A 15,445-nucleotide genomic window follows, 5' to 3' on the forward strand; every position below is an offset into this window, starting at 1 on the left:
CATAGCTTTGGTTAATTTTAATATATTCTATAGCTTTTCTCTTAAGGTATACATCAATACAGGCCACACTGGCTTTGAAATATGCTATTATGAGAAAGTACACGAAACTAATACAAACACGAATGCGGTAAGGATGCAGAATAAATAATGCAGAATAAAACTCTGACTTTGCTGAACCTTGTAAGACACAGCCACATCAGACAAAATAAGAGCATCCCTATGGGATTTAACTGATTTAACTTATACATATTAACTTCACACTCTAAGCTGATTATTCTTTACTTTTCTGAGCGTTCCATGCAGAGAAACCTTTACTATGATTGATTACCTCCTTCAGGGAGTAAGTATTTAAAAAAAAAAACAACTCAGACAACAAGAAGACTTGCAGGAACAAGAGACTGAGATTGATGCTGCTGTCACATAGCTCCCATTTTCTTAATTTATTATGACAGTCTGAGAATCTAACTTCATAGTTGACAGCGATCAAGATTTACCCTACACTTTTGATTACTTCACAAAAAACTTTGGGCCTATGTTGATTTATATTTGTATTGGTTTTGGTACTTCTCAGATCACACTGGCTTAAGAAAGCAAACATGGCAAATTAACACGTAAAGAAAGTTGTATCTCATTTGAACTCAGAAGGGGTAAACTTTCAGATACAGAAATTAAAAAAGCAGGATAAGAAAAGCTCCTAGCTTCAGAGAGGGCTGGGTATCAGAGGCCTTTCATCAGCCACAGTGAAAATTCCATATTTTTATTAGATTTGCAGAGTGAATGTGGAAGCATTTTCAAAATCAGTCTCCAATCTGGGGCTCCAAAGGTCTAACAGCAACAATCCCATTCTCAAAGGTGTACGTTAACTGGAGCCCATGGGACTACATCTGTGAGCAAACAGGTAGCAGTTCGTTGGAGCACAGTAAGCAGGTACTCCAGGAGGCGTGCAGGCACGCACACCAAACACCTACTGCTCCAGTGACCCAAGGTGAGCAGATAGATGGCTTCCACGCAGACATTTACACTCCATCAGCTGAAGTGCTGGCTATGACATTTAAAGGAAGTGATTCTTAATTTGAGGGCTTCATAAGCTTTACAGAAACGTAGGGCTTAACTTCTTGGTTGTCAAATGTTTTTCAAATTTGTATGCAAACACCATGATAACATTCTCATCCCTCCATCATGGAACCTGTCATGAAGAGAGGAGGCTGCAAACGGCTCAGAGTCTGGAAATTCCTACACGTACCAGACGCCATAAAACTAAATCTGAGGTTTAGGAGAGGAAGATCATCCGAACTAGCATATTATAATCCCCTCTCAAAAGAGAGATTTAACTTATTTCTGTGACTGTCTGCTACTACTTGCACCATGAAGACTCTCACATGCTGTGGGCAACCAAGTAACAAAAGTAAACACACATACCCAGAAGTTGTATGTCAACATCTAACACAGAACTGTCTCTACAACACTCGGTTATCATCCCAGCTATTCCTACTCGCTCAGCACCTGCTCATCAGCTAGCAGAAGGCATTGCAGAGCAGTAGTCCATGTTACAGAGCCTGGTGCACGCCACTGTACCTGGATACTTCAAATTGCTGTGATCAATCACAGCTGTTATCATTAATCTAAAACATAGAGCAAGCAAGACAGATAAAAGATCTGAAAACAGTAAGACAGTAAAAACTAGTTCGCTGAAGACACATACCAGAAAGTAACTTTCTTTGTCATTTAGGCTTGCATCTGACAAACAAAGGTCTTTAAAAAAAATGTACTTAAAGTTTTTCATCCTGGAAGAAGCATGCGTCGCTAAAATTCAGTTAGTTGTGCAATTTGCAGTGTGGATTTTTGTGCATGCACCCACTGCAGCTTGTCTGGCAGAGGTTCAGTAGCTTCATACCTCAGGGCCTCCACTTGCAGGGGTCCTCTAATCCCAAGGTCCTTACTGCGCTCCGAGGACCCAACCACTGCCAGGCGTCGTTTGCAGAAATACAGAACGCATAAAGGTTTAAAACACAGAGGTACACCTATTGTTAAACCCTGCATTTCAACACTTCTCCTCCTGCCTGTAAATATGTAATATATAGGGCCCCATTCCCATCTTGGGCCTGGGCCCCTCATATTTAGAGCAGATCCCTGCTGCTCAAGCACAGAGCCCCCATTTGGGAGTGTGGCCTCCTCCTCTTAAGACATGAAATCAGAGCCAAGCCCTGAAGTTCTACTCAAGCAAAGCTCTCACTGGAAATGAGCAAGAGCTTCAAGGTTTAGATTAATAACTTTCCCTACAAAAATACCATAATTTTACATGTGTTTAATAAAAACGAAGAGTTATGAAAAGAAGGCTATTGGGTGTATTCCACCCTCCTCTGTCTGCCAGGGAGCTTAAGATTAGCAACCATGAAAATCAGGAAGACAGTTTATGCCTGATGATAATATTAGAGGCCCTGCTGACATGCTAGAGGAGGACAATACTTACCTGCTGGCTCACCTAATGCTCTCCTGGAATTAGGAGAGAAGGACAAGGAAAACCGGCAGATAGAAAGAAGGACAAAGAAGACCAAGAAAATGGATCATTTTCCAGCTTCTCTAAAATATTTGTTTTTATGAAACTAAAACCAACTTTTCAAAAGCAGTTTAGTTTTATTTTAAAAATGTTCACATTAAAAGAAAATAAAACCTATTTGAACTGTTGGGAAACAGAAAAATAAACATCAGCAATAGATGCATTCGTCTGGAGTTCAAGCAAGCAACACATTGTGCACAGCTGTCTGGAGAGGAAGAAAAATTAAAAGGAAGTCATTGATCTCTTTAATCATACCAGTGATTATGGAATCCTAAATGAGTTATGTACCACTTCTTGACATTTTACATCTGGGAGCTTTAGAAATTATTTCTCATACACTTGCAACTCTCCTCCCCCTTCATGTTGACAAACAGATTAGGCCATAATCCCCCACATCGAGGGGGGTGTTCAAACAGAAGAGCAGAATAGGTAGATTTTGGTTCTAGCTGGTTTGGGAATGTTTTGAAAGAAAAACATAGAGCACTGGAACATTCCCTGAAAGAGGATGAATAATACAATGTGATGTACATACAGGGTGTACATCCTAATGTTCTTTTTGCCATCCGAGTTGGACTGGGAATCGCTACAGCCCAGTGAGGAGTCCAGCCTACATGTCAGGATTAAAACCTCTCCCCTCTTAAAATAAACCAACAGATTTTAAAGGAGCACTGCAAAAGGGGAACTTGGGTTTAAATCCTAACCTCAGACCTTAGAAGAAATGAAACTGTGTGATTTCAAGCACGAATCTAGTTTTTAGGCTGATTTGGGATCCCAAGGCCATTTCCTAACAGTCAGATGGTGCTTCGAGGCCTGTGACCGCCTGCTCTGGGTTGGTCCCAGTTCTCCTCTGGCTGCAGCTCTTGCTCTGGCCGTTGCCCACCAGAGCTCCAGACTCCTACCGCTCCTGGGGCAGGTTCAGCTGCTCTGGGGCAGGTTCAGCTGCTCTGGGGCAGGTGCCACCTCTCCCTCCCACAGGGGCTGCCATGTGACTTAGCCACTTGGTCAAGAAATGGAAAAGAGCATCTGAGAACAGACAAATACAGCGGTTGTGTCCGTTCCCAGGCTGGGAAAGCGGGCCTGCTACCCAGAGGATACCAGGAAGGTTGTGGGCATAGCCAAGGCTTTGCTGCTCAGTTCTCTGCTGCTGAATCACAGCTGACACCGTGCTTGTGCTTTTGCCTGCGGCACTGAACATCCCGCTCTTGCGGAGGGCTCCATGGAATCCATAACGCACACTAGTAATTGCATTTCTGGCTTAATTTATAATCAGAGGTTCACTCGGCTTCCCATGACTCTTCAGCAGTTAATTCTGTGTCTGACTGAGAAGAAACATAAACTATACTGCATCATCAAAACCTTCTTCTGTAGTTATTTTCAGGAGGTCTGACATACAAGATATTTAATCAAGATATCATATTATAACGTCCAAATTTACTAATTGTTGTTTTTCTGTAAGAGCAACCAAAGTTACACAGAATATTTGAAATAAGAGAATGTAAGCAGGGATTCAGAAGGGTAAGGATTCTATTCTTGGCTATGCTGCAGACATCCCGACATCCTGTGAGAAGACTGAGAAGTAACTTAATCTGTTTGCCCTAGTTCCTCATCTATAAAACAATGAAAATTATAATTCTTTTCCTAACAGGATTTTCTGAGGACAAATCTACCAGTATTTACAAGGTGTTCACGCATGTTCCTATATTACAGCAATTAATACCACAGAAAAACCTATGAATAAAATAAACATGTCTCTGAATACATTATAATAAACTTTCTGTTCATGCTTCTTGTATCTTTTTTGATGGTTTATAAGAAGAATTTATAACCTTCTTGAGCACACTTGCAATTATAGAAATTATAAAGAGCAGAGGACTTCATGAAACCTGTGCTACTCTTTAGAAGAAAGAAGAGTTGAGTGTAACCTAGAAGCAAGAAGTGTTTTTGCAAAAAAGCCATGCTTCCTTCCTATTAAAAAGGAACTATCACAAATCAAAGCTGGAAAGAAAATTAAATTAAAACCCCACACAAAACAGAGATGAGTAGCACTTCATAGCTATTCATATATATCTGAATAGATAAGCAAAAGAAAATCATCACTCCATGCAATTCCATTCTTTAACCTGAAGTATTTGTCACACCCAGATTTGGTTTGACAAACAGAAAACAAAGATTTGTGTCGGGTTTATTGGAAGAATTCCCTAACTGTATGTACAAAAGTCTGCCTCCAGGAAAGAAGGATAGAAGAGCAGAATGCGGAGGAGGTATTACATCATTTTCTCAAGAGCCAATGACAGTCAGCTTCTGCTGCCACGTATTTTTCTTGCACACTCTTCATGCCCCATTTTTTCACATTCTGGTCAGAGGCAGGTGAGTCCCGAAGGGTTGGAACAGCTGGGGTATCAGCTGATACACCAGCCCTTTGGCAAGGAAATTTTGTGAAGCAAGGCTCTCTGCTTTCTGATTCAAATAGTCATGGCACTCTCTTCCACTTCCTATTTCCAGATGCTGAATAAATTTGTAAGACTTAGTCAGGAACACCAGCAAGAATTGCTTTCAGCACGGCTCCAAGCAAGCTTTTCCTGGATAAATCCCCAGGTTTAGTAATCCATGATAAGCTTCAGAACTCTGGTGATGCTTCAGACTGACACAGCACATAATACCCTCCCAGGAAGCCACGTCTTTATACAGCAGGAGAGAGATTAATGTAAGGTCATGGTGCTCCACAGGAGAGTCCTTCAGGAGAAAGGAAAAATAATTCAACACTTCTTTGGAATTTCCCAAGTGGGGCAACCAAATACTACTGCACTACCTCATTCACTTCTGCACAGGGATACAAACATAGCCTTTTTGGGATTTGATGGCTATTGTGTCTTCTTTTTTGTCTTCTCTTCCCTAGAAGAAAACTAGACATTTTCTTTCATTCTTCTGGTATTAGCCATGTTAGACTTCATGATCCTTATGGGTCCCTTCCAACTCAAGGCATTCTATGATTCTGTTTTCTAGATTACTCGTTATTCTCAGTGCTCTCTTTTGGCCCCATCCAAGTGCAGCGTCCTCCACCAGCTGAAGCCTTACCGCTGAAGGGGGAGTACAGGGTTTCTTTCCATATGACAATGTCTATTCCAATAGCTTGAAAGTCAACTAAAAAACCCAGGAGATTCTCTTTTACCCTCCAGGGTACGTTCCAGAGTCACCATATTGGCAGCTATCCCAAGCTCCCCTGAAATTCTCACCAGAAAGGAAGACAAACTCTCAAGCCTCCTCCACGGCAGCCCCATCCATCACGTACCTCACTTTGTGCAGCACCCAGGCTTACACCACCAGGCTCGACCCACCTCCTCGGCTACCTGCTGAAAGCCTCCCACAGCACAAGTATAGTCGACTGCCAAAGAGGCCTCAAATCAATAACGCACTCACACATATGAGTGCCCAGTGCCGGTCTTCTTAGTATTCAACCAAGAAAGTGAAAAAAACCAAGCAGACTAGGAACACCTCTAAGTGTCATGCTGAAGCAGAGCAGGGAGGAAGGACATTTTGAATAACCAGTTTTAAAGGCCTAAGTCTTACCGTTGATACTCTGTAGTACAGATGCACAGATTTTACCAGATATCTGCCAGCAGACTCTGATTTAGTGCAAATGAGATGGGTAAAGTGTTTGGCACTAACAGGACGATCAGTTATGCCATCATCTCTCCTAAAGGCAAGAGACAATGAAAATTGATAGTGTGCCTCAACTTGTGAAAGACACAAAAAGGGAAAAAAATCAATTTATCAGTAAGATCATGGAGAAAAACATGATCAAACAGAAAAGAACATGTGGACCTGCGAGCTAATTGCTAATAAAAAAACCCCAGATTGGTATTTCATATATGAAAGGGGAGAACATATTTCATGACTGGTTTCAAATGAAGGATAAAGAAAAACCTATTGCGTGATACCAAATATTAGTCTTGCATGCACTGAGCAGAATTTAGAGCCATTCTGAGAAAGAACTGCTATTTCAAGTGATTACAGTGCTAAAATAAATTATTTTTAGCCAGACAAGGATCTCATCATAGTTTGAATTCCCAGTGGCGTCATTTCATGTTATATTTAAGAAATTCCTCAATAAAAATGTCAAATAGAGAGCAAGTTGAGTTCCCCTGGGGACAATTTTGGACATTTTCCAGTACAAATTTTAACCACGAATTCTTAACCAAACACCTCCTCCCAACAAATAAATAAATAAGAAATTTCACTTGATTAAAAAGAAAGAATGTCAAAACAAGAATTCAGGAAAAAACACTTAACCTGTCAACTGCATCTGATCTAATTAGTTGTGAATACTCCAAGTTTGCTATTTATAAAGAAGATTTTAATCATGCCTCACTGACGTTACTAGAAAGACATCCAGTGAAGATTTAAAAAGGAATGCAAACCCTGACAAGAAGAGATGGCTTAAGATTTTGCATAGGCTTCAGTCGAGCAAGAGCTGCAGAAACCCTGATACAACAGTCTCATCCGCTACAACCTGCTTCCTAGATGGCCTACAGGACTCTCCGTGCCCCACCACGGGGTCCCATCCCTGGGCCTTCTATCCGAAATCACCAGCCAACACCCTCAGGTGGGGGGGGGGGGTGTGTGTGATAAAATGCAGCTCGAGTCATCGAGAGTGCAATTCAGCTCTCTAAACATCGGAGTCAGGTGCCAGTTTAGATTCCTAATGTCATTCCATCTACCCGCCGACTCACACTCCACATCTACCCCTGTAGGCCTCTAGACTCGCTGATCCTTACGGGTCCCTTCCAGCTTGAGCTACTGGATGATTCCATGATCTGACGTTACATCTCCCAGCTCCAGGGTGTTCTCACTGCCACGAGGCTCCTGTATTCAGGCAGTCATACTGGCCCCCAAGGTCTCTTGCTGCTGGCTCCCTGTGTGCTGACAAAACAGACCCCAACAATAATGCCCGGAAGGCCAAAGGAGGAGGCAGGAGTAGGAACAGTGTAGTCTGATGTTGGGTCACTCCAAGTAAATCTTCTGTCCAAGCATATCTGCATCCATGGTGCTGTACGAGAAGATGGCTCAGGCGGGGTTTTCAAAAACCAACCTACCATGACTTCCATAGGCTTGTCTACAAATTCCATGGAAATGACATAATTCTATACAAGATCCAAACCAGCCTTACTTGATGTGAAAACAGTTAATTTCAGTATGCTGATCAAACATGACATGCCTCTTCTAATGGGAACATGAACTTGATATATAGAATGTAAGATATGCTGCCTAACTAGCGATCTTCATTTTGGCAGTTCTGAAAGTCCTACAGAGGTTGGGGAGGGAGGGTGAGGAGAGTAGAGGGCAGGGGGGAAAAAAAAAGGCAAGAACAGGTGGAAACCAGTGGACTCATCAAAACTTTCAGTGCCTAATTTTCTCATGGGGAAAAAAAAAATTCTTTGGAAGAAATTAATCAAGTTTTACATGCTGGGAAAATTTCCCACAAGGTTACAGAAATCCTAATTTAACTAAGTGCAAATACAAGGTTTGGGTTTGATTTGAGACCTCACTGCATCCTCTTAAAAACAGCCAACTGCATTTACCAATTCTGGTAGGTAAGTGAAGGCAAACACAACTAGTCAGAACGGAAGAGACTGGGGACTGTCTCCCTCTCCAGAACTGATCCTGTGCTAACGGGCACAGAGAGGCCACCCCAGCAGCCAGGACAGCTGAGAACAGCAGCACCAGCTAGGGACCAAATGTGACAGGAAAATGAAGTTTTTTCTCTCCCAGCAATGGTGCCCCAAACTGGGTTTGCACACAACAGGCAGCCACAGCAGGATCTGCACAGGCACTGCCAGGACTGCAAACTGCAGTCCGAGACCTCTCAACCAGACACTTTTGTCTTTGGTAAACTCACTCAAATTTTAAAGAAGGGTGAAAGAGGAGTGTGCCTTGGTTCCTTTTTCAGTGCCTCTAAGTAAAAGCAGCTGTTTTACTGAGACATATCAAAGGCCAGTCACAAGTTGCAAATACTCAACCTACGGTGGAGGAAGAGAAACCTCCCCAGTCCGTGATCTCACATTAGAAAGGCCACTGTGACCTTTGCCAGTGTCCTCAAGTTCCACAGCAGCAGAAAGGGAGCCCTTTGCTAGTATTCCCACTCATCTGTTCACCAAACCTCTTCTAGAAGCAACATGGCTCCTAACAGTTTTGGGGTAACACAAAGCGTCAGCTCAGAGTAGACCGTGAATATGGACAGACACCGATGCTAAAAACCTTGAAAGACCTCTTGGCAAGCTTCGGATCAACATACTCAGCCTCAGCCACCTGTTTCTATTACTGTAGGCCTTTTTTTTTTTTTTTTTCCCCCCCAAAAAAAAAACCCCAAGTGACTGAATAGAAATTAATGAAAAGAAAATGAGTAACTCGGCTATCTCTGTAGATCCCACCTGTATGTTCCCTGACCAGAGAGCAACACCACAGACAGCAGGGTCAAAACAAATCCCACAGATCTCCTGAGCGGCTCAGCCTTCGTCAGGCCACTCCTTTAGCTGTTCAAACTCGCTAACCTGCTTTCCCCACTACTGTGGGAACCATTTGAAAACAAATCGAAAATAGCAAGCTGATTGCAACAACGGACGTACACGGTTATTTGAATTCCAAATAGCTGAACTATTTGATTATGTTTGTGCCCTGTTTTATTAAGAGATATTTATGAACATTAGTATACACAGAGTTTTCCTTTCTTTTTTAAATGAATGGCTGGCTGCTCTTTGTATAAGAAATACCTCTTGCATAATTAATCATTTGACCGCCTCAGGTTGAGGTGAATAAGTCTATCCAGTCTGTTCTAGAACAAATGAAATTTGGAAGATTGAGTCCAAAGCCTGTCAGTGGTCAGGATATATAGTCCATCTGAATAAATATTAGTCCATTTGAAAATCAACGCAGTAGGAAATACATCTGCTGGAAGGCTAACCAAATCCTTGCTCAGAAATTCTAGTTGTTTCATAGCTTCAGCGTGTGCAGACTCGTGTTACTGGACTTTATTTCTGGTTCACTACCTGATTTCTTGACTTTTATTGCAAAGAATCTCAGTTTTTACCAAAGTAAAGATGCTGCATGACACAAAAAAATTACCCCTTTTCCACACTGTTTATAAACATCACCTTTAAATGAATTTGTGACTGTGAAAAACACTGCTCATTGCATTTATATTAGGAATACTGAGAAAGGTAGTCCCTAGGCACTAGGATTTGCCTACAATGACTGCCAAGTAAGCAAGTATGGGAACCTGGACATAGCAGTCAAAGTTCATTTCCAGGTAACTGGTGTGAAGAAATTTCAAACCAAAACATATTTTAGCTTATAGCATAAACCCAACCTATTTAAACCAGAACAACGGACATGAATCAAAACAACAGATTCCCAAATTCTCAGACTGCTGAAGCAATTAAGATCCTGCTCTGAACATGGCTTGTACACTTTGTGGACGGTGTCCCTCCCCTTCGTAAACAGCTATTACTGATAACTGTTTTATTGCCCAAGTATTCCCTCACCACACTTGCACTTTTAACATTCTGAAATTTATGTTTGTACAGCAAATCCCAGAACTATGTTACCCTACAAGGGATAAAAGGGGAGGGGGAGCTCTAAAGATATGACTGGAATGACAAAAGCTGGAAGAAACAGGCAAAATATATTTAAGGGGATAGGACAGGTTATTGTTCTTGAAAAAGAAGCCCAAACATCCAGCACAGGCTTTGGAGGTCAGGGGTTTTTTAGCAATGTTAAACATGGGCAAACTGATTTGAGTGTGTTAGGATTATGAGTGCCAACTACCAACTTTAAGGGTGTGGTCTAAACCCCAGTGGAGTCAACAGACAGGTTGGAATCTATTCAGTGTGATCTGGATGGAGTCTCCACTGACAATACACCAGATGACAAAACGCAGCCAGCAGGTCAGGCCTTCTTACCCCAGCCAGCATGTCCTACTCACCAAGACAGTTGTGGCCATCGTGTGCTAACATGAACCCATCGTAGCACGTACACCGGTAGTTGCCTGGAATGTTGATACACTCATGGACACAACCCCCGTTGTAGAAGTCATTTTCACACTCGTCGATATCTAAAACACAAGGGGAGGAAGAAGAAACTTTTGTAAAAAGAGAATACTAAGCACACAGAACAACTTCTCCAACCAGGCATGGTCTCTGAATCTAGGGATGTTCAGATCTTCCTGTATACTCGTACTGTGGATTTCATCCAACAGCTGCTCAGGGAAATACTGACTCAATGTATCGGGGTCGTGCAGGACTGAAAAGCAGCAAGCCAATGGATAGAAAATTCCTTCCCAAAATAAGTGTAGTATCATCACAGTAAACAATGATATGTTGTCAAAAATTAAACACCTGATTTCACTACATTTTTTATATTTAAAATGTAGTTTTTGTTTTCTTTAAAATAATCAAGCAATGAGTTAGACCCTTGACTTTGTTATAACGAACAACTATCTGAAACATGCTATTAATATGGCATAAGACAAAAGTATGCCTTGTTTCACAAAAAATTGTCTTAGAACAAGGAAGACCTGGTATGTTCCTGACAATACATAAAGCTGTACTGTAGTGCTGTACAATAAACCTTGAAAAACACCATTGCTGAAACAGCTGTCACAGTGCCCTGAGCGTTACGAAGTTACTACTGATAACTTGGAACGGTTTTGTCTGCCTCTTCCACCTCCCCCACAACAGAATTACAATTTTCTGTATTAATTCATGTACAGCAACAACCACAACAAAAAGTCCAACGTTTTTTTCTTAGAAGGTACTCTAGAATATTTTTTTTTTTTTACACTGGCCAGTGTCTGAAAGAGTACCATGAATGGTAAGAGATGCATTCTGCTTCAACTACAAACAATCCTGTTATGATTGTCACTCCCTCACACAAAAAAATCACTTCTTCACTCATTTTAGAAAGTGAAAACTTTCTTCTTTTTACAGATTGTATCTTGGCTCATGCATGGAACGTCAGCAGCACAGTCACTGCCGTGAATCATTCAGTGGTGCCCATCAACCAACTGAAAACCCACAAACCATCACAGTCAGCTCTAAACCTGCTGGTGCACGAGACCAACAACCCCAGCTGCTGGCCCTAAGTTACACAGTGCATGATAAACGCGTCAAGCCATCTTGTTAGAAAATCACCTGTTATTACATCAGGGCTGTCCTGGCTCTACACTGCAAACCTGCCTTCCGTTGCCAAGGTGGCTGGACTATTTCTGAATTAGGTTCACATTCACACAACCTTTTTTTTTTTTTTTTTTTTTTTTTTACTTTTAGAAGTCCTGCAGGAAAAGCTTTGCTGCCTGGTATCATACCCAGCTGCAATCCAAGGCAGCAAGGTAGTTTGGTAAAACCAGATTCTTCTGACGAGCCAGCTGAGACTCAGCTGCTCGACACTGGCGGCATTTCTGCCCTTGGACCGAGCCGGGCTCGGTTTGTCCCTCCTTGCACAATCCCCTGAGAGGTTTGATCTGTCAGAGTAGGGACAGACTTCTCCCCAGTGTTTTTGCAAGCCTTCCCCCTCAGAAATGTACTTTACACAGAGAATAGCCCAGGTCTCCATCCCCTTCCCTCCAACAGCTGTGATGCCCCCTTCTACAATCCCCTCAGCAGCTGGAAACCAGAACGACAGACTGGGCTGTACTGCAAAGCTGGTCAGCTTTTCTGTAACTCAGCATTCAGCACCACAACAATGCTGGAAATGAGAAGCTGGAGAAGGGATCTTCCTCACAAAATACGACCTGCTGCTTAAACTTCAACCACTGCTCTCTTTCAGAAAATTCCCAGCCTCTGCTAACGACGGCCAGTTAGACAAGTGCTGAGTCAGCACAGCTTGTGGATGTGCTCTCCCTTCCAGAGCCAGGTATAGCAAGAAAAAGATCCATCTCTGATTCTTCCTGAAAACAATAACCAGAACGATGCCTACTGCACGCTGGGCTCATTCTGAACACAGCCGCAGCCTGGCAGGGGGAAGTCCCCGAGAAGCCACCCACCCTCCTTCAGCCACAGCCCGCAGCGCCTGCGCGCACGCAGCCGAAGCGTTCCAGGGAGGTTTCCACTTAGCAGGTATCTGCAGCTTCCATAACCATGAATGTTTCCAGAAACTTCCTCTCATTCTCAGGCTACAGCGATGAAAATAGAGCTCTACAGTAAGGCCATGTTTTAACAGGCCAAGTCAATAATCAAAAAGCACGTAACATGATTTTGATGTCAGGCGTGTCGGGCATTCCTTCAGGATGCTCAGGAAAAGTGGTAACTTATTGCCAAGATTTGTTCTTCTTTCCAGCACCGAGTTTCTTCAGAAGAAAGTGTTATCAGTTGTTCTGTTACTCAGCATCAGACTACCCAGGGCTGATCAATTCATGCCCTTTTTTCAAACAAGGAATAAATAGGACTATTTGTTTAAATAAGTGATGGGAGAGCCTTCAAAAGGGACAAAAATCAAAGAAACGCAGAGCCTTTGGAATGTCTACCCCTTATATAATACTTATTTCTAACAAGCTGTACCGTGATTAGCAACACAAGGTGCTGATGTAAGACAAATACTTAAATTCCAGAAGGGGTAATCTAATAGATACATAAACCAGAAAAATAACAAAAGGAACAGATTCTTTTTGTATCTCTCTCTCAAGGAGTTCCAGATACATTAAATTTTGAAAAAAGACTGGAAGATTACTTCACCCTTTTGTACCCTGAGAGCTGTACAAAACTAGGAGTGGAGCCAAACATTCTACCTATTTTTAAGAGCCATGTTGTGGGTTTTTTGGTGTTTCTTTCCCCTCCAAAACCACATTGCTATTTAAGAGACTTTACCTGGCAGGCTGACTGGAATTTCTATCTCCAGTATTGCTAGTAAAACACCAAGGGGATAAAGACTGGTGAATTTAACACTTCGTTTTTTAAAACAAAACCAACCAAACAAAAAACTCCATCAAAAGCATGCACAGAGCCTGCAAAGTCCCAGTGTTGAACTTCTTTGAAGCTGCAGCTGCATCCAAAGAAAAGGAAAAGCAGAGGTGCCTGCCAACAGTGTGACCACCACCCCATGTTCTCTCCTCCGATACCTGGAGGAGGACAGTCTTTAAAGAATGCCTCAGTGAAAGTGCTGAACAACTGTAATGTATGGGCACAATATTACATCTGACATGGCAGGATATGGCTTCCTTAGTAAGCTTAATGTAGAGATAAAAGCAACAGGAGTACATTCAAACACGGAAAACCTGAAGGTTTGCTCTTAATTTTATCTACTGTAAAACTCAAAATTTGCAGGAGCCAGTGCTGTTCTCTTCCTTTTCGTTAGGTCATATCCCATTATTCTTTTTTTCCTGTAATTGATAGAATCGGGTGTTAATCAAACTCTTGGCTCCAAACACTCTAACTCAGAAAGTTAACTCTTCCCACTAATTTTGTAGCTTCAACTACCCTTAACATTTTCAGCATTTGATCACTTAATATTGTCTTTCACCACGAAGAAATTACCGTAACACAAAAATGAAACAAGACAAACAGAGAAATGTTGCCACCCGACCACAAAATTGCTGGGCTGGATGCAGGTGCACACACTATTGAATTAGCAAGGTTTACTGAGTCTAGCTCTCAGTGGGAAACCTGAATGGGAAACATTGGCAAAATACCGACAAAGTTTTCACTGCAGTAAATTCTGGCTGTGCAGACATACAACTCCCGGGGTGTTTAGTGCAGAAAACACCTTAAAGTATTGCAGTTTCCTCTCTAAGAGGAATTCATTTTATATAGTATTACAATACCACCAATTACAGAAGCCCTGGGAAAAAAAAAAACAAAATTAAACGCACCAGAATGATTAGAGAAGGCGTAGGGCCACTTATAATAATTGTATTGTCTGCCAAGAATCTATTTGGGCTTCCTGTGTTCAAATGAGCCAGCAGCTCCCAGTGCCAGGGCTGGATGTAGGCAACCACATCCTCAGCTGTCGGTGGGATAATTCTGACCATTCTCTTTCTGGAACTGGTTTGGGAAATGTCCAAAATCCACTCTTTGTTTCAAGCTTTCTATGGGAAAATATTATCAGGAGAAAAGAGATAAAAAGAACCTTGCTTACTTGGGTGTGCTAGTAACTCTACTGGTTCAGCTATTTGCCAAGGTGAAAGAAGCTTGGGAACGACATCGTGATTCCTTCTGGAAAGCACAGGTGAATCTTTTTGTTCCAGCCTGGAAATACCTGATCAGCAGCCCTAGGGAGCACAGCACTGCCATGCTCTGCTGCTGTCCTCCTCGGTGGTGGGACTTAAAGAGGACGTACTGTACAGGACTGCAACTATTACGTAAGCATCCAAGAACTTTTTCTAAAAACATAGACAAGTATCTGAGACAACCTGAGCATTTGTTACCATGAGGCAGTGCTGTAATTTATAATCAGTATACTGCAATTACAGGAAAAGAATTAGAAGTTGCCTTCTTGAAGTGACCTAATTCTTTTTAATCTGAGGGGACCCGTATGTACCTTATACACCCTGGGGTTAAAGCTTCTTGCATTATTAGGGGTGCAACCAACGCCATCCTAGAAACTGATTTCATCTGTGTGCTCTGCAACAAAGGGACGGCACTCTCGGCAGTCTCACAGGGCCACCCACCCTTGCGGAGAAGCAGCTCTTCCAGGAGCACATACAACGTGACTAAGGAATGTTGAAAATAAAACAAGAACTGATCTCTTCTGCTTCCAGTATCACAATATTTCAGCCTTCTGTTTCAGCAGAGAACAAAGACACATCAGCACGCAATAACTAATGTCCAGAAGACAAACCAAATGTAGCACAGAGTGAGGAAAACACTAGTTCCCCTCCTGCCTAAGCTTTTTCAGTGTGCT

At 42.2% G+C, this 15,445-nt stretch overlaps 1 protein-coding gene across 2 annotated transcripts in view; it reads right to left on the minus strand.

Annotated features, from left to right (window-relative positions):
* The window catches only part of SCUBE1 (signal peptide, CUB domain and EGF like domain containing 1), a 200,428-nt gene that overhangs the window by 157,732 nt on the left and 27,251 nt on the right, over positions 1 to 15,445 (minus strand). For both annotated transcript variants that reach the window (XM_074901185.1, XM_074901184.1), the window contains exon 3: positions 10,536 to 10,664. In XM_074901185.1, coding sequence (XP_074757286.1) covers positions 10,536 to 10,664 — 129 coding nt within the window. The remainder of the gene's footprint in view (positions 1 to 10,535; positions 10,665 to 15,445) is intronic.

The sequence above is a fragment of the Athene noctua genome, chromosome 3 (assembly GCF_965140245.1).
Source record: "Athene noctua chromosome 3, bAthNoc1.hap1.1, whole genome shotgun sequence".
Lineage (NCBI taxonomy): Eukaryota > Metazoa > Chordata > Aves > Strigiformes > Strigidae > Athene > Athene noctua.